The following is a 19,566-nucleotide window of genomic DNA, read 5'->3' as shown; positions in this document are numbered from 1 at the left end:
ATTAATTTGATTTATATGTTATCTATTCCATGTTCAGAGCATTAATATAGCATCAAACCACAATTTGTAATGTAAAGATATAGTGGACAACACAAAGTGCCTGGGTCAGTCCTTGCTGGCTCCACAACCAAGGTTGACCCCCATATGAGAACTATTAGGACTTTAAGAACTTTAAACATGCACTATCTACCTTTTAACATGCACTATCTGCAACCATCTTGGACTCTAACCACTGGCGCACTTTACACTCACTTTACACTATACATCCTATTTACCACTTTATTGCTGACTGCACATATGTACATATTACATTTATTTATTTCACATTCTACATGTATTTATTGACGGACTGTACACACTATGTTCACCCATTCACTCTGAATGGCTTTGACACCTGAATTTCCCTCCGGGGATTAATAAAGGTTCATCTTATCTTACCTTTGAGTAATGTCTACCTGAACAGAGAATTACATTCCTACATACTTTCCTGATGTGTCATATCATTGTTATGCGGATGACACTCAGATCTATTTTTCAGCCAAAACTAATAACCTCAATCAACTGTCCTCCCTCCATGACTGCTTAGCAGCAATCAAACACTGGATGTCTCTCAACTTTCTCCACTTAAACCCTGATAAAACAGATTCTTTTAATAGGACCAGACAATTTTGCTACAGCAGTTCATCAGTTTATTGGCCCACTTCAATCCAATATCAGTCCTACAACTAAGAATCTTGGTGTCATCTTTGACCGGAATATGACTTTTGACCATCATGTCACTAAACTTGTCCAGATCTGTTTTCTCCAGCTAAGAAACGTTGCAAAAATCAGATGCATCTTGTCCTCCACGGATCTTGAACTATTAATTCACACTTTCATTTTCTCCCATCTAGACTATTGTAATTCCCTCTACACCTGCCTCAGTCAATCGCAGATCTAATTTTACCTTCTTTATTTGCTTTGGGTAGGTCAATCAGAAATAAACCAATGGTTATTAAAACCTTAAACTTTAGAACAACTAGTAACTATACCTTTTGTGTTAAATAAGTGCAGCAAAGTAAAAAAGCATTATAGGCTATTGCCTCTAAAATATAAGTAAGTAGATGTATGAAGTGTAGAAGTACTCAGGTAAAGAACAACTACCTCAAATTGTACTTAAATAGAGTAAATGTTCTTAGTTACATCTCACTATTGCAATACTCTTGATAATGTGCACATTTTAAACTCATTAAGTCTTTTTAGACAGTAAAATGGTTATTTTGATTGCCTGAAACAGAAAGTGTACCATTAGTACAAATGCAACATTTTTTTTTATATTTCTTTTTATTATTACAATCACAAATGTTGCTCTTCCCCATATCGACTGGGTTTGTACTTATTTAGATTTTAAATGTTACTCTTTTATTTTGAAGCCAAACAGGAAATGTACTGGTCATTCTTTAGTTGTGAGTCTGGAGCAAATGACTAGTTTACCTACAATAACCATAAACACACCTGCAATATATAATATATCAGTCAAACAGTGAATATAAAAAAAAAAAAAAAGTTTATTTGTGACTTTTACCTCTCATTGGTATTCAGGCTGGGCAGCACACTCAAACATTTCTTATTGATCACTGATCTGTAAATGTCACACACCCAATTGTTACAAAACAATAGTGACCCTTAGTGGACACTTGTTTTTATTACACATGTGACATTTCTATTACAAAACTTGAAGACCTGAACTTGTTTCAAAACTTTTTTCTTATTTGAAGCTGCCAACATGCTGTTTCTCCAAAGTTATGTCAGCCCACTAACAGTAGCTTATTCAGTGTCAGAAAAGCATGTGAGAACTTCCTTTATTTCAACAAAGATTACTACAGTAGGCTACATGTCAGAAACGGTGAAATCCACTCAGGACACAATATATTTGAGTTATAACAGTGAACATTTGCAGAGAAGTGCAATTAAAAAACAAGTTTCCTGTTGTCGTGACAAAGCTTGGTTAAAATACAGAGCTGTTAAAATAATAACTGACTTCAGCGGTTATCATCCTTACTCAGCATAAACCCAACCAGCATGCCCTGGCGTCCTCTGTGACAAAGATCTGCTGGACTCATATCATTATTAGCTCAGCATTATTGTGTACATCTTTTTTTTTGCTTAGTTTTTATTGCAGTTTCAGCAACTTATACAATCATCATCACATTCTTTCCTACTGTATTTTCATTTTACAGCTGTCTCTTTGTTTTTACACAATATTTCCCAACTTAAAACAAGAGGGCAGAGATAAAACACAAAAAAACAAAACAAGGCTTCATCTTAAACTATAATTCCAATTGAATTCATAGAAAAAGGGAGGACACATACTTAAACAATCCGAGAATTAAAATAAAATAAAGTAACTTGTAATTTTTTTTGATGCATATTTTAACACATTAACCCAATCTCACTCCTCAAAGTTACACAACAATCACTATTTTATCCCTAGATACTTGTCTTTAACCAAACTATTCGGTTCATCTTTGTTTTATACTGTATATATATTTAGTTATTTTTCCACTTTTAGCAAGCATTTGCGTTGAAGGTGAATCCTGGCTCCTCTGGGACTGGGGGTGCTATGTAGTCTGGTGTTGGGTCATAGTTTGGGTTTGGTAGCTCGCTGTCGAAGCACACCCACCGGGCGTATCCTCTGTCTGCACAGCACACATAAGCGTTGGTCATAGTGCCATACTCTTCCATACAGAACTGGGACAGGGCTTGTGTCCACTGTAAGAAAAAGATAATTAATGTCACAAAGTTGTGTTTCATCTCCCTGTGAAAAGCTCATTTCATCCTCACATATTCTCATCACTCTTTGATCCCTCAGTTAAATCTGTTATTTTGTATATGGGTGCAGAAGACTATACTAAAAATGATACAAGAATTTCTTCAAAATGTTTATTGACATTTGTCTTTTAATCTACCTGATGCTGATTCTATAAGAACTATGAGGCACTGAGGTATTTTTGTCACTATTTATCAATCTTTATGAATATTCACATGAAAAAAGGCCATAAATTCAACCTGTTTTTGAATCATGACTTAAATGAATCTTGTCTTTTACATTGTTAAATTTGATTATATTTATGTTTTAAAATGCTTTGTATATTTCCTAAACACTTCTCTTGAATCTAATCTTACAACTAATTTCATCTTTGTGAATATCCTGAAATATTAGTAATTACAGGGGGTATTTTCTTGTTGTTTTTTTAAAAAAGAAAATCACAAAAAAGTGTATACATTAGAGAAATTATACATTTAATATATTATTTTATGTTGATGTCCCTAAGAAATACTAAATGCCAAAAGATAACAACATTTTTTTTTTTTTTAAACTACCAGTTTCTGTGTGTATTTGTGCTCGGTGTAGCAGGTAAGATCATGTACAAGATATATTTATACAGTACTAGCAGTTTTTGATAGAAAGTTGGACATTTTATGATACTATTATTATTGGAATATGCAGTATACTTCATTCTTTATCTAAAAACTGTATCTAGTCAACAGACAGGCTTCCTCACCTTAAATATTAACTTTATCATTCATAAATAACAGTGTCATATCATTTCACAGGCAGCGACTCACAGCTTGTTGGGTGCAGCAGAGGATCTGGTTGCTCTCCTGTGCTACCTGTCCACCGCAGCACAAACCGTACCACGACTCCAGACGGTTGATGGCGGTTCCACGGCGGCGGAAGTGACTGAACCATGAGTTTGGGAAGAAGCTGGACAGATACCTGGGACGACCCTGACCATGGTAGCAGATGGCAGCGAGGTTCTGAGCGGTGGGACAGGCAGGTGGGAACGGCACGTCAGGCTCATTGAGAAAGTTTCTTTTGGTCTCTGTGAGAAAAGAACATAAAGCAACATTATGGATTGCATTTTGAGGAGTACATTAAGTAAATGCTCAAAGAATCTAAAGGAAATTACCTCCCACATCTGCACCATGAAGAGTCAGCAGTGCAATTATCCAAAATCCTGTGAGGCCTCCAATCGAAATCATAGCTGTATGGAAGCAGGAGCTTTAATATTGAAATTTCACTCTTAGAAGTTGCTCAAAGATATTGTGACTGGATCTGTAGCCAGCTTATATTGGGCGAGGGAGTGAGTCTGTGGGAGTGAAATGCTTGAAAGTGGGGGTGGAAGGGGTGAAGGGAAATGTTGTGTGTGTGGGGGGGGGTAATATAATGTTGAGAGCTGTCACAGTAAAAGCAGATAGAGCTTTTTCCACAGCAGACATTTTGACTTGTCATCTGAGGAAAAGCACATCTTCCTGATGAATAGAGTCAGGTTTGGTGTTGACAATAAAGTCATTCAACTTGTCCTTCAGAGCAAACCTGATTCTATCTAAATGGTGAATACCAGACGAGTCATTAAGCCAGTGTCGCACTGAGAGGGGTTTCTGGTGTTTCCAACATCTACTTTGTTTGCAGTTTTAAGGCCGTAGGCAATAAGTTGTCTTTTAAGCTACCTTAAAGGGACCGTTCGGGTGTTTTGAAGTGGGGTTGTTGTCCATAGCCGGTGTATTAACTACAGTAGATGAACAGAGAACCAGTTTGGAGAAACAGACGGAAGCAAAGCAATGTACTGCTGTGGACAGGGCCGACAGCAAAACATATTTTAGCCACCTAAAAGAAAGGCCCACCTAAAAATATTGATATCAGTTTAAGTGTATGCTATATTTAGAATATTATCACCATTTTATCTTGCTGTCAGACAGCCCTTGCCCTATACGCTCTCTTCAAAGCTAGCAGAATCCATTGACAAAAACAGTATAGATAAGTTTCACTTTCAGTTCAGTTCCCCGTCGGTAAATATTCTAAATATAGCATACACTTAAACGGATCATGATTTTTTAGGTGGGCCTTTCTTTTAGGTGGCTAAAATATGTTTTTCTGCCGTCCCCGTCCACAGCAGTACATTGCTTTGCTCCTGTGTCGGTACTCCTGTCTGCTTCTCCAAGATGTGGGCGTGCCGACTGTCATCAATAGTCGATGTATTACTTACAGTAGATAAGTAACTCATACAACACCACTTCAAAACACCCGAACTATCCCTTTAACGTGTTCAGTGCCTCTGTCGTGCTAAGGATGATCAGCTTGGGATCAGGGTACAATGTCAGATCAACCACTTTGGAAAATATGCTAAAAATGCTTCGGACAGCAGGCCAGGCTATGTATCGAGGTGCCCTTGGCAGAATTACTCTTATCACACTGTGATGATATCTCAGGAAAAATACAGTGGATTTGATTTTTGAGGACTAACAGCCTATACAGCACCTTAGATTGAATTAAACATTATAGAGCATGTACAGTATGTAGATAATGTAGACTCCCCACCCAGTTCTCTTTCCCATGCTTGTTTGATGCTTTCTGTGGAGGGAGAGTTAAGTCTTTGTAGTCTATTATATAAGACAGTTATTGTCTTTTTAGTGCTGGAAATAGACTAAACAAAGACCCAGTTTATCTGGTTCTGTGGTGGTAAAGTCGGGCAAGGTTTGTTTGATATATTTTCTTACTTGAAGGTACCTAGATTTAGGTAAATTGTGTTTTTCCGAGAGCTACTGAAAACTGGCAAAAGTGTTGTTTACATACAAATATCCTACTGAATGAACACCATTGAGTTTCCATTGTAAAAAGGCCCTATCATAGATTGCTTGAGTATAAAGCCTTCATCAGAGCATCATCGAGTTTGAGAAACACTGTGATAAACCACATCTTAGGATTGTGATGGATGAAGCGCACAAGATTGCTTCTAAGCTACTAAAACTGTAGTCCTCCTGAACTGTGAGGTATCAAAATGACTTCCCTGAAAAAGGACTATTGAAGAAAGTCAAATTCTCATGTGCAAGCAAAACTTTTCATACAGGATGTATTGAACACAAATTAATAAATATGTTGGATTTTTTTTTTATTAGCTAAAGAGTAGAAAAACAACCTTGAGCATTTGTTTGGCAAATCAGTGATGCTTTGCTGACTGGATAAAGTGGAAAAGAAACATGGCACAGACGGGCACATTTACCAAAACATGTTCGATGTTTTTCCCAAAAACTCCACAGACCTGACGGTAAACTCCCTCAACCCGTTTTCAGAAACTGTCCGAGTGTGCTTTCTGTTATCAAAGAATGGTTCACACTCACCAAGAAGCACTGAACATGTCATCTCGTGGCGTTATCTACAAACGTTGTTTTGACATGTGAGAGGAATGAAGGGTTCACTCGCTGGAAAATCAGTGAATCACTTTAATAGTTTTTCACTCCCTAAAATTCAAACAATTCTCACGCGACTATTCCTGCTGTCTGCATTGTGCTGTTGAAGAAGTGTAGATTGATTCAATCACTACCTTTTTGTTCTATCTAATATCAGAGGCATTTTTTTAATCCTTGCTTAATATATAATATCAATTTATTTCGCCAACATGAATAAGTGTCCGTCAGTATTTGATCGGTCTGCTTTGTGTTTAAGGTGTTTGTTGGGGTGTGACTTCAGATATGTCCATTCACCACCCTTAACATGTGCACTGTTATCACCAATGCTGCAAATCTGCAACTGTCAAACACTAACTAATTAGTTTCTCATCTGCTGTATACGTGTTGCTCTACTGTTACTTGAATTGTATGTTATTATTTGGTAACCAAGGTCCTTGGACAACAGAGACTTTTTTTTTCCCCCAACATATTTTTTATATTTTACTAAATTTCTAAATTTTACACTTACCTGGTGTTTACTTTTATTATAAACTTATAATAAGTATATATGATGTAAGTTGACTTAATTGACAGATCGGTGAAACTGAGTTTCTCCACAAAGAATCACACAAAAGCACCACTTTAAATCTTGTGTTTATCAGAGATGTGCTCAAGTTTCTTGGAAATAAGTCATTCAGCATGAAAAGCATAAAAAATCATAAAGAAATCTTAGTCGACTAAGACCAAAACGACTAATTAGTCAACTAATCGACCAAGAGGGGGCATCCCTAGTGTTTGCCATCCATTCTCCCACCTCTTAGGCTTATAATACTAATAATAACTAGTCTAGGTTTTCACCCAACTAGTAATCGGTGCAAAGAGAACATTTTGCCATGTGACTAGTCGGGTGGTGACTCGGCGTGCGTGCAGGCAGCGTGACACCTTCGCCCTGATTGGCTTTCTCTGCATCACCAAAACAAATAAAAAGGACATCAGTTGAATTGCCATTCATCCAGATCCTTGGTGTTCTGTTTCAGGTAAGGTTGATTTACAAATGTTGGAGAAGGATTGATCTCCTTAAACAAATTTAAAAAAAAATTATCTTTGAATGGTAAATCTGTATGTAACAGTAATTTTAGTTATTTTATATTATATTATGTTATATTATATTAAATTAGAAGCTTAAAGGAAAACTTGTGTTTTATATTTATCACAATCCTAAAATGTTCTGATGAAAGCTTCATACCAGAAAATGATAAATGATTTGTTAGTCTGTTATAAATGTCTGAAGAGGTTATAACTCCAGCCACACTTGTTGTATAAAAGATCATTTGAGTTGCTGGAGTTTTGACCTCTTCAGGGTTTTTTCTTTCTCCATGCACTTTGGAAGTGGGTGAAGTTGTGCCAGAGATCCTTGCTCTACCTCTTTTAAATCTAAATTCACCTAAATGATTTCAGACATGAGGTAGTGCTTTCACAGTTTTATTAACACTGGACTTCTGCCTGCTTTTCCTGAATATGTTCTGTGAGATAGAAACGGTAGCAAATGGTAGAAAAGATAGCTGGGATTTTTCCTGAACGATTGCAAGGTTTTTATTTGATACAGACAGCCATAATTTTGTATATTTTTACAAATATAGATATACAATTGTAATTAAGTTGGTCTGTTGCGTCTATAAATGTGTCCTGTAGTCTTCATACTATTGGGTGGTTAATTTTGGCAATGTGATTGTCTTGTTTTAGGTTTAACAATGAAAGGGCTGGTCTGCTGTCTGACGGGTTTACTGCTGGCAGGTAAGTCAACTAAAGAAGGCAACTTACTGCTGCTATCCATGCCTAAAACGTTTGACAATAAAGAACATACAGTAGTCGCTTCACTTAATATTTGATATTCCTGCATTTCAAATTTGCACCTTAAACTTTGGAAACTGTCAGAACAACATTTTATTGCATTTAATAGTGGTGGAAAGTAACTAAGTACATTTACTAAATTGAGTATTTTGATTTTCTTTTACTTTATACTATACATGTCAGAGGCAAATATTGTACTCAACTATATTTATTTGATAACTTTAGTCAATAGTTACTTTGCAAATTCAGATAACTAATACAAAATATAATCAAATTATGAAGTTTATAAAGTCATTAAAATGAGTATTAACGTGATGTACACATTAATGCATCAATAATTATAATCCAAAAACATAATATGAATTATTCTTAAATGGACTATTCTGCACAATGAGCAGATATACTTACAAATATTTCTATGCTAATACTTTTATTCTTTTTCTTAAGTAAAATTCTGCATGATTTTTACCTGTAACAGTGTATTGTTATACTATATTATTGCTACTTTTCTAAAAGATCCGAGTACTTCCTCACTGTTATACTTTTTTTTATTTTTCATATCCTACTCTCTTCATCCGTGTGATTTTTTTTCCCCAGGACTCTGCTCTGCTTTGCCAGCAGGAAGAGAGTTTGCCACGTCTTTCATGCAAAACCTTGGGAGAGACGATAGGGATGCTCGTTTCTTGGTTGAGGTTGTAGCTCTGCCCTCTTCACGAGGCAGCACTAAGGTCAAGGTATCGGCTATGGGTGAGGTCTATGAGAAGGAAATCAATCCTGGTAACAGTGTGTCCTTCAAGCTGCCCGACAGTGTAGAGATAACGGGCAGTAAAAAGTCCCATCAGACTGTGCTCATCGAGGCTAGCCAAGATGTCACCGTGATGTCTCTCAACTATAAGCAATACACTGCAGACACCTCTGTGATTTACCCAGTGAAGGACTGGGGAACCGAGTACTTCATATTCACTCCTTCCAGCACTCACAGAGACACCTTTAAAGAATTTTCTATCACCAACTACAAGGAGCCCAACTCGGTTGAGATTTTCCTGAAGGGCTCTGTCAGATTCCAAGGCAAATATTACAGGAGAGGAAGCAAGATGACCCTAAAGCTAGAGGCGTTTGAGACTGTTCAGATTCAGAGTCAGGATAACCTGAGAGGTACTAATGTAGTCTCACGTCTTCCTGTTGCCGTCTCCTCGGGACACAGCTGTGCTCAGGTATACACCACCTGCAACCACGTCTATGAACAACTTCTTCCTGTAAACAGCTGGGGCAAAGAATTCATCATTGCACCCCTGCCTTATCATGACTTATTTTACACTACACATGACAGTGTTTTCGTCCAAGCATCTCAGCCCACCAACATAACCGTGAATGTTAATGGAAAGGTTCAGAGTCGCCGTATGTTCGCAGGACAAACTCTAGAGTTCTACTCTCAGTGGCCACACGCTATCTACCTGACATCTGATAAGGGTATCCAGGTCCTATTTGAATTCAATGGGGGCCTTGATGGTGTACTAGACCATTTTGATCCCTTCCTCATGACTATACTGCCCACAAGTCATTTCAGCACCTCTTACTCCCTTGAGGGACAGGGTGATTTCTACAACTATATCATAGTTGTGGCTCGTAACAAAGCCCTAGACAGCATCAAAATTGAGCCCAAGCCCCAGTACGCTAACTTCAACTGGCAAAAAGTAGATGGGACTGATTTCTCCTGGACTGAGATGCACTACAGCAATGGGGCAAACTTCTATCAGATATCTCACCACGACTCTCCATTTGGAGTCTACAGTTTTGGTGTTGCTTATGCCAACGGCTATGGATCCCCTGCAGCTGCTGACCCAGCAGGTAGGTTAAAGAATGAGTCACAACGTAATGTAATACAGTGTATAGTATAGAATAGCACAGCATAGTATAGTATAGCATATTACATTACATTAAAGGACAGCATAAAATAACATTGAGCATAACATAACAAATATCGTACAATGAAGCATAGCATAGCATTTCATAGCCTAATATATCATAATACAGTACAGCATGCCATAGCATAGCATAGCAGTAGCATGGCTTAGTATAACAATATGGTGTAGCATAGCTATAAATATATATGTATATATATATATATACAGTATACATATATATACATATATATATACATATATATATATATATATATATATGTATATATATATGAGAAGGATATATATGTATATTATGTATATATGTACATATATGTGTATATATATGTATATGTATATATATGTATATATATGTATATATATATGTATATATATACTGTATATATGTTATTTCTTTGTAACAGACTGTTGCTATGTATAACAGACCGTTGCTATGGGCGCCGTTCAGATGTCAGACTCTGGCGGACCATTTTTGTGTCAAGTTATTGATTTCTTAAATAAGTAGCCATGTAATAAGCGAAATAATGTACAGCTAGCGAGTTATTGTTGTGAAATAAACTCTGCATTGACCTGATGGGGTTTATTTCACAACAATGACCGGCTCGCTGCACATAGCATAGTATAGCCTGGCTTAGTATAACATAGAATACATATAGTATAAAACAGCGTAGTATAGCATAACATAGTATAGCACAAAATAGAATAGTAGGTTACAGTAAAATATACATATAAATGGTTCATTTGTCCTCTCTTCTTCTTACATTGTGTCAGATGACTGCAGCACCACCAAATGTTCAGAAGGTGAAGTGTGCCAGATGAAAGGAAACTCCCCAACATGTGTCAAAAAACCACCAGCCATCAAAGCAGGTACCTGCTGGGCCATGGGAGATCCTCACTACCGCACATTTGACGGCAACTACTACAACTTCATGGGCAGCTGCACCTACACGATGGTCAAGAACTGCCATGTCGATGAAGTCCACCCAGCTTTTGAGGTTGATGCTCAGAATGACAAACAAGCTGGTTCAGAGGTCACATTTGTGGGCAAGGTGATCATTAAGGTGTATGGGTACACTGTGACCATTGTGCGATCAGAGTTTGGCCTTGTCAGGGTGAGTACGGTCTTTTAACAAACTGGACTACTCATGTTACTCAAGAAGTCTGTGTAGAAATGCTATTTATTCACTTAATTCAAAAATCTCTGTGAATATGTTTTAGATGGACCACACATTGTGGAATCTCCCCATCAACCTGGGCAATGGCAAGGTGAAGCTATCCCAGAGCGGCCTGTCTGTCATTGTGGAGACCGATTTTGGCCTGACCGTGCAGTATGACTGGAAGGAGTATCTTGTCATCACAGTGCCGGGCAGTTTCTCTGGCAAGGTGTGTGGCCTGTGTGGCAACTTCAACAGCAAAAAGGAGGATGACTTGATGACTCCTACTGGCTCACAGACCAGCAATGCGGTGGCCCTGGGCAAGAGCTGGAGGGTTCCTAATGTGACGGATGATGCTCAGTGTCGAGACAAATGCTCGGGCCAGTGTGAGACCTGTGATGTGAAAGCTGTCGGCTTTTTTCACAGCTGGCGCGCCAGGGCATTCTGCAGTGTGCTCACCCGCATTATGGATGGTCCGCTCAGAGACTGTAATGCTGTCATTGACCCCAAAGTCTTTCATGAGATCTGTTTGTTTGATATATGCATGGGCGAGGGGCTGAAAGACTTCCTGTGTGACTCCATGCAAGTGTACGCCGACGCCTGTCAGAGGGCCGGCATCAAAATTTATGACTGGAGGCGCCTCGCCGGTTGCTGTGAGTAACTAAAGAGTTTAAAAAATCCCTTACTTTTTTGAGTTTCACCCTCATTCTGTGATGGTAACATATTGTGGTTTTGTCTGAAACAGCTCGACCCTCATGCCCAAAGAACAGCCATTATGAGTTCTGTGGAAATGCCTGTCCTGCCACCTGTGAAAACCCAGATGCTGCCACAAAGTGCAAAAAAAGCTGCGTAGAGACCTGTGTCTGTGACGAGGGCTTCCTGCTTAGCGGCACCGAGTGTGTCCATAAGGCCCAGTGTGGCTGCTTGTACAAAGATAAGAGCCTCTACATAGGGGCTGGAGACTCCATCTTTACTGATGACTGTGCCGAGAGGTGCACATGCAACGGAACTACCAAGGAAGTTGATTGCGAGAAACCAGGTTGTCGCCAAGGGTATGAGTGCAAGGTGGTCGATGACCTTATCGGATGTCACCCGATAGCCTACGCTGAGTGCAGCATGAGTGCTGGCCCTCACTTTGAGACCTTTGATGGGCATAATTACAACTTACAGGGCACCTGTGTGTATCAGCTGGCTGAGGTCTGCTCAAAAGATCCTTCCCTGCAACAGTTTATCATTTCAGTTAAATATGATGCCCGTGGCAAGGGAAGTGATTCTGGTGCAAAGCAGGTGGAGGTCAAAGTTTATGGAACTTCAATTGTTGTCGCAAGAAAGCACAAAGACTCAGTCCTGGTGAGATACACTGCAGCAAATTTATCACAGTATTATTGATTTTTTTCAGTCCAGTCTTGAATTAATCAATCTTTTTTTGCAGATAAATGGAGAACTTACCAACTTACCTTTCAAACTCAAACGCAATTTCACAGTCTACCAGAAAAATGATTTTGTTGAGATCAAGACTGAATTTGGCCTGCAAGTCACCTATTATTGGAATTCGACAGTACATGTCAAAGTACCCGACACATATGCTGATGCCATGTGTGGTCTGTGTGGCAATTACAATCACAACCCCAAAGACGACCTGCAGTTGAAGAACGGCACGGATTTCCGATCATGTGGACCAGCGGGAAATGGAACGTGCACAATCTCAGGTGATCCACATTACAAAACCTTTAACAACCATACCTATGACTTCCAAGGCACCTGCACCTACACCGCAGCTAAATCGTGCCATCTGGAGCGTTCATGGCTCGATGCCTTCTCTGTGGTCGTGGAGAATGAGAAGTGGACACAGACAGAGCAGCCACATTTGTCCGTAGCAAAGCTTGTTGCTGTGGAGGTGTACGGCACAACACTGGTCCTCCGAAACAATCAACTTAAAACGATCATGGTCAGTAATATTGTTTATAGACTGTTGATACATTTTCCTCTGTTCATTAACCCTGACTTTCAATCGATTATAGAAAGTAACTTTATTGCTAAGATAGCACAATTTACTATACAAAGACTATAAAAAATAAAGCTTAACACAGCTGATCTTTTTCTTTGTGTTCTCCAGGTGAATGGCACCTTGACAGGCATTCCTCTTAACCTCAATGAGGGACAAGTGGTAGTCTTCCAAGAGGGTTTGCGCTATGCTATCATAACTGACTTTGGCCTGAAGGTGACTTATGATATGATCTACAAAGTCACTGTCACTGTTCCTGAAGACTACAAGGACAAAACCTGTGGTCTGTGTGGCAGTTTTAACGACATCGTGACAGATAAGTTCGAGCTACCTGATGGAAATATCACCAAGGACGTCCAGACCTTTGGAGCAGCCTGGAAAACGGGAATGCCGGGGGTGGTCTGTGAAGATGGCTGCAGTGGCGACCAGTGCCCCAAATGTAACAGCACACTAAAGAAAATCTTTGAGGAAGATTGTAAAAGTATCACTAAATCTACTGGTAGCTTTGCTGCCTGCCACAGCAGTCTAAATCCTGAGCCTTACTACAGAGATTGTGTCTATGACGTCTGCATGTCTCAGGGAAACCGCAGCGTTCTCTGCAACAGCATCTCAGCGTACATTGCTGACTGTCAGACCATTGGAGTAAAGATCGACAACTGGAGGACGCCTGATTTCTGCCGTAAGTACTGTTGTCTGTTTTATGAATGATGGTTCCTTTATAAGAAAAAAAATCTTTAAAGGCAACGAGTGGAAGACTGCTAGCTAGTGAACATGGATGTAAATAATGCACGATTTAAAGCAATAAAAATCATTGTGGTTTTGGTGAGAAACACTGAATGTAAACATAACTTTTGTTTGTTTACAAGAAAACTCATTTAAGAACCTGTCTATTTGTCCGTAACTATGCCACTTTTGAATACAGATACAGATTGTCTAGTTTAATAATTTAGTGTAATGCTTTTGTTGCATCAGTTCATGTTAATGTACTTTCTTTTGTAGCTATTAAGTGTCCTGAAAACAGTCACTACCAGATCTGCTCTGAAACCTGTGGCTCTCCGTGTCCTGGTCTCACCGACACCATCAGCTGCCCCGCCACTTGTGCTGAGGGCTGCGCCTGTAATGAAGGCTACTACTTCAGCGGGACTGACTGTGTTGCCCAGAAGGATTGCAGTTGTTTCCACAAAGGACGTTCCTATAAGGTGAGGTAGCCCTCAGTCCTCTGTCAAGTTTCCGAAGCATACTGTATGTTTTTAGATTGAATACCTGCTCTCCAGGCAGCCATTGGTCTGCATTCGTTTCAGAAACTTTAATTTTCAGATAGGCAAACAATCACATTTAGTCCTCTTTATTATTTTCTATCAAACTTACATTCTATGTTAATGCATTTAGCGAGACTTTAGCCAATCACGTGTCATTTCAGAGAAAGAGCGTTCCTATTGGCTGCAACTGCAGATGCGCGGGCACGTCCTTTCAGATAGAGAAAGTCTGATTCAACGGCGGAACATCCAGCAGGAAAAGTTTCTATTACTGTTACTGTATGACGGATGATGATTGAAATGAATGACTAGTACTCGTACTGGTTACTGCATGAAGCGTGTGCACATGCCCCTGCTCCTCTGCAGAGGAGAGCTGCAGAATGAGGGCTGTATCTCCAAATTCTGGTGTTTTTTATTTTATATTTTTTCCGGAAAACTGCCTACCCTGGGCTACCACTTGAATTACAATACGCTGGAAGTTTATTATGGATTTTTTGCCCATTAATGCCAAAAATAGATTTCTGCTTAAAAATTTGGTATGCTGCACATGTATATTAGTTTATATTAGTTCAATTTGCAGGTAATAGACCCAACGCACGCATACCTGCCATATACGGCGCAATGTATCTAATAAGAAGAAGAATATACTTTTTGTAAAGTTGTCTGACCAGCATTGAAATTTAGGAAATTTACAATATTATGTTGTATTATTTATTTATGCTCAGACTAATAAACTGTGAATTGCTTGACTCTCTGCTCTAGATTGGCGAGTCTGTGCTATCTGACAACTGCCAGCAGCGCTGCAACTGTACAGCATCTCGTGGAGTTGAGTGTGAGCACTTTTCATGCAATGTTGCAGAGAAGTGCCAGAACAACAAGGGTATACTTGGCTGCCATCCCAAACAGTGTCAGATGGGGAATGAAGGCTCCATTACTCTTTTCGATGGCACGACTGGCACTATCTCTGTCATGGGGGCTTATGAGATCCTCACACACCATGACGAATCAGCTCCTGACTGGTTCAGGGTTGTGGCCAAGCTCCAAGAGTGCACTGCGACCGGTGCGAAGAGCGTTGTCGCTGTTTACGTCTACTTTAATGACCTGAGTGTCACTGTTACTGACACACAGGAGACCTGGGTGGGTATTTTTAAAGGAGTAGTTCAACATTTTGGGAAATACGCTTATTCACTTTCCAGGCACGGTCACACATGTCTCCCGTTCACTTCCATTCTATGTGAGCGAAGGGGCGAATGAAGGATTTGCTTCTGGTGGCAAAGCAAATTTGCATCTTCGCATCATGTGGCGTTTAGCTTTGATGAACTTTGACTGGCAAAGTCGCAGCTTCAACCAATAGCAAAGAAGTGTGTGTGGTTGACCCCACTTGGCACTGCCCACATTCAGGTCGAATATCGTGTATCGAGTATCACAAGTATTCTGCATATGAATGTAGAATCAGTTTATAGAGAGACAGGGTTGATCTTCTCATCTACCTCTGCAAGAAAGCAAATGATCGTATTTCCCAAATTGTCAAATACATATATTACACGACCTACACCAGATGTCCTTGGTATCTAAACATAACCTCACATTAAATAGAAAAAAATCTTAATCTCATTCTGTTTTCAGGTCAATGGTAAAAAGGTGACCCTCCCCAGCCTGCCTGGAAATAATATCTTTGTGAGAGGCAGTGAGGAAACCGTAATTATCGATTATACGTCACACTTCCAGCTGTCTTTCAGCAACACCCAGGGGCTCATTGTAACTGTAAGTGACAGCATGGTAGACAAGTTGGGCGGAGCATGTGACACATTCTTGCCCCTCAGAGACACCATGGACTTCAGGCAGGAAAGTATGCAGGAGTACATGGCCACATTTTCTGCACAGGACTTCCCTTCCTGGTGAGTAGGATACAGGCTGGTTTTGAATATCAGAAATAAAGTTGAATTGATGTTTACACAGTGGATTCAATGTCTGAACAACTTTTGTAAATAGTATTTCTCTGAGAATATCAACATATTTGGGTTATCATGGTGCAGTGAACACCCAACATTAGGCAATCCATGTAGAAAAGAAACAATAAGAAACTGTTTCTGAATACATTTATGATGTCTGATGGATCCACACGAATACATGTGAAAAATTAATTTGTTGTCTTTTTGCAGTGAGTTATGAAAGAAAAATCATCTTTTCAACACCCAGAGATCAACGCAGCAGTATCATCATCTGCAGAAAATTCAACAATTAATCAGTACTGAAAGTTTTATTTGAAATATGGTATTAGTGTTAATTCAAGCTTTAATGAAATGGGTTGGTAAAATAATTGCATAATAAACTTCAAATTCAACTTCAATTTTGCCTCTTTGTTTATTTCTAGATGGTTCTAAGTACGAGTTTCAGAAAACAATTGAATGAATCAAACAACAAAAATGTCTTCGGGTTGCTGAAATGACAAGCCGATATAGAAAGTTGCATTAATTAGTAGGGTAACTAGAAGGATGAATTCTTAGAAACCCAATGTTTTTAATATTTCATGACAAATTACATCTTGTTCAGATTCAATTATTCCAGTTCTTTTTGCTTTATTTATTTTTCAAAGTAAAGATACAACTGTTTTAAACAATTCTGGATATTTGGCATAGAGGTAACAGTGCTAAATACTGTATAAAATACACTGGATCAAGTGGGATTTGACCATCCCTTTTATGTTCTGCCTGAATTCCTGTTGTACTGGGCAATCCCATAAACATAGGAATGATCCCTTATCATTACGCACAGAGCTGTTGAGAACAAAAAATCAAATGTTGACATTGGGGCCCTAAAAAAGTAATTTTCAACTTCAAATCAATTTCTATTGAATGACTACGTTAACTTTGTGGTAACCACCACATACATCTTCACAATTATCTCAAATATATACTGACACATCTGGTTCATCATGTGATATATTGTTGTAGGGGTTCTACTTTAGTAGGTTTTGGTTATTAGCAAATTAATTAATAACTAATAATATAATTATTAATATTAATAAAGATTATCAATAAACATCAATAATAAACGGGGCACCACCCTGGAATCAGGGACCAATGACCAAAACGTTAATATAGTCTCATTATATATGCTAAACTATCAATTTGGAACGTTGATTAATAATTAAATTAATAACTATAACCAAAATAGATAGTAAAGGTTGAAGGATATCAGAGTTCTTGACATAGCAGAGGTTGGCATTATTCACTCTTGTGCAACATTAAAGAGACCAGCATGTATATTCCACAAACATTTATTTACAAGTTAATAAAGGTTCAAAACACAATATTAATCTAACTAAATAACTAAACTAAACAAACCAAACACAGTGTGTGTGTGTGTGTGGTGTGTGTGTGTGTGTGAGAGAGAGAGAGAGAGAGGGGGGGGAAACAAGATGGGTTCTTGTCTCAAAATGTCTGTATGGCCTACAAACAAAATGGCGAGCACTGTAAAACTACAAAGATGGCTGAATCAAAGATGGCGGAATCAAAGATGGCCATCAGCATGTCATCACATGACCTCTTTGTTCTTCTGAGAAGAAGGACAGAGAGGGGGGTGATGTGGGGTTAAGATTATCTGAAGCTGTATGTTTATGTTTAACTAATTCACAGTTTCTGTATGTGATCTTTATGTGTGTTAGATGTGCAGTGGGTTAGAAAAGATGGTTAGTTGCATGCAAGACCTTGTCTATGTGAAGCATAAACTAAACACATCAGATGTGGCAAAGCCAGTTACCCAAAAATCAAATACAGATAAATCAACACAGTCAAACTCAATGAATAACATTAAACCAAATCAATACAAGTACTTTCTAGAAATCAAAGTTGGACAGTCTTGCTCAGCCCTGTGCGATTGCTAATGCTAAGGCCCAGTACGTTACCAATCCATGGAAGAACCGGTTTGTGATTCCATGTGTTGAAGTTGTGGTTCCAAGTCAAAGAGGTCGTCTTTGCTGTTAGTTTGGTGCTAACTTCTTTGCTTGATAGCTTGAAGTTAGCTGGTGGAAAGGGCAGAGCACTCGCGTCGTCTGCCGTTTGGTTCCTTGGTTGCAATGGCTGTTTCCTAACAGGCCATTGATCAGAACCAGAACTGTTTTGCAAGTTCTGGACTTGAGAGCCGTTCACCTCAACCAGGTCAGCCTGGGTTGAGGAGATGAAGAGCAGAGAGAGCGCAGCAGCTCACCTCTCACATGTCAGGAGAGATGAGCAGATGAGAAGAAAGAGAAGGAACAAAGGACATTCCTCTGGTTTTGTTCTGTGTGATTTTCACACCTCTGGGTGAAATGTTACTGTAGCCAATGAGGACTGAGCTGAGTCCTGTGGTCAAGGAGAGCATACCTCCAGGATTCTGGGAGACAGTTCACTGTGTCTGCCACCCGAAATGGCAGGTCCCTACATTGTATATTATTTAGTGACCAAAAAACAGATTACGTCAAAGTGTGTTGGAGAATCTGGTGTAATTTGTTGCCTCCGTGTTTAGATTTAAAGTTCAACTTAAATTATATTTGTTTTCCTGCTGTAGCATACATATCTGCTCTGTTAATCACACGTCCTGTTATTCTTTAGGAGAAAAAAATCAGACCATTTTTGCATTAATTTGTTTTCAAACAGCCACTTGAATCACTTCATCATATCATAGGCAGACAGTCACACTGACGTAACATATCTTTGTGTAAAGTTTCGCTGATGTTAACTCTACTTTTTGTAGAAAAAAGACTGAATCACTCATTCATCTCATTTTCAACTGCAGATTTTAGTTGTGAACATCATGAACATAATTTTAAGCTTTACTTTAAAGATATCATAATACATTTTGAATGTAAAAACCTCAAGATTGTTTTGATTGTAAATGTGATGATTTCAACGGGGAAATCTTGTTTTTCTAAAAAAAACAATATTTTCTCTTTTCCTTAGTGATTTTACATATTTTATATACAAAATTAGTATATGCACAATTATATATTATAACTACATTTAAAATCACTTCTGTCCATTTAGATGCTGGTGTGGTCCTTATTTTCCAGTACCACACTGCTTACAAAACACTGTCTGCCCATGACTTGTAAGCTAAAGCACAAGTTTGCTTACTTTGTCTCTCCTTGCCCTCCTCAAACACAGACACGCCCCCAGCTGTTGACATTT

The 19,566-nt window shown here is 38.8% G+C and overlaps 2 protein-coding genes across 2 annotated transcripts; one reads left to right on the top strand and one right to left on the bottom strand.

Moving 5' to 3' along the window:
• Positions 1-1,894: 1,894 nt before the first annotated feature.
• On the bottom strand, positions 1,895-4,112 carry ecm1a (extracellular matrix protein 1a). The gene is made up of 3 exons (XM_074613887.1): positions 3,954-4,112; positions 3,610-3,866; positions 1,895-2,751 (listed from the first exon to the last, which is right to left on the bottom strand). Exons 1-3 carry the CDS (start codon positions 4,024-4,026, stop codon positions 2,548-2,550), a joined length of 534 nt encoding a protein of 177 aa, XP_074469988.1. The 5' UTR covers positions 4,027-4,112; the 3' UTR covers positions 1,895-2,547.
• A 3,559-nt stretch (positions 4,113-7,671) lies between these two features.
• Positions 7,672-16,748, top strand: LOC141754710 (IgGFc-binding protein-like). Its single transcript, XM_074613959.1, has 11 exons — positions 7,672-8,004; positions 8,659-9,909; positions 10,755-11,095; positions 11,202-11,790; positions 11,883-12,487; positions 12,570-13,085; positions 13,254-13,821; positions 14,142-14,341; positions 15,161-15,535; positions 16,025-16,296; positions 16,561-16,748. The coding sequence occupies exons 1-11, from the start codon at positions 7,962-7,964 to the stop codon at positions 16,568-16,570; spliced, it is 4,770 nt and encodes a 1,589-aa protein (XP_074470060.1). The 5' UTR covers positions 7,672-7,961; the 3' UTR covers positions 16,571-16,748.
• The last annotated feature ends 2,818 nt before the right edge of the window (positions 16,749-19,566 follow it).

Source organism: Sebastes fasciatus, chromosome 17 (assembly GCF_043250625.1).
Source record: "Sebastes fasciatus isolate fSebFas1 chromosome 17, fSebFas1.pri, whole genome shotgun sequence".
In the NCBI taxonomy this organism is placed as follows: Eukaryota; Metazoa; Chordata; class Actinopteri; order Perciformes; family Sebastidae; genus Sebastes; species Sebastes fasciatus.
The sequence above is the reverse complement of the archived record's forward strand: the minus strand, read 5'-3'. Positions and strand labels throughout refer to the sequence as shown.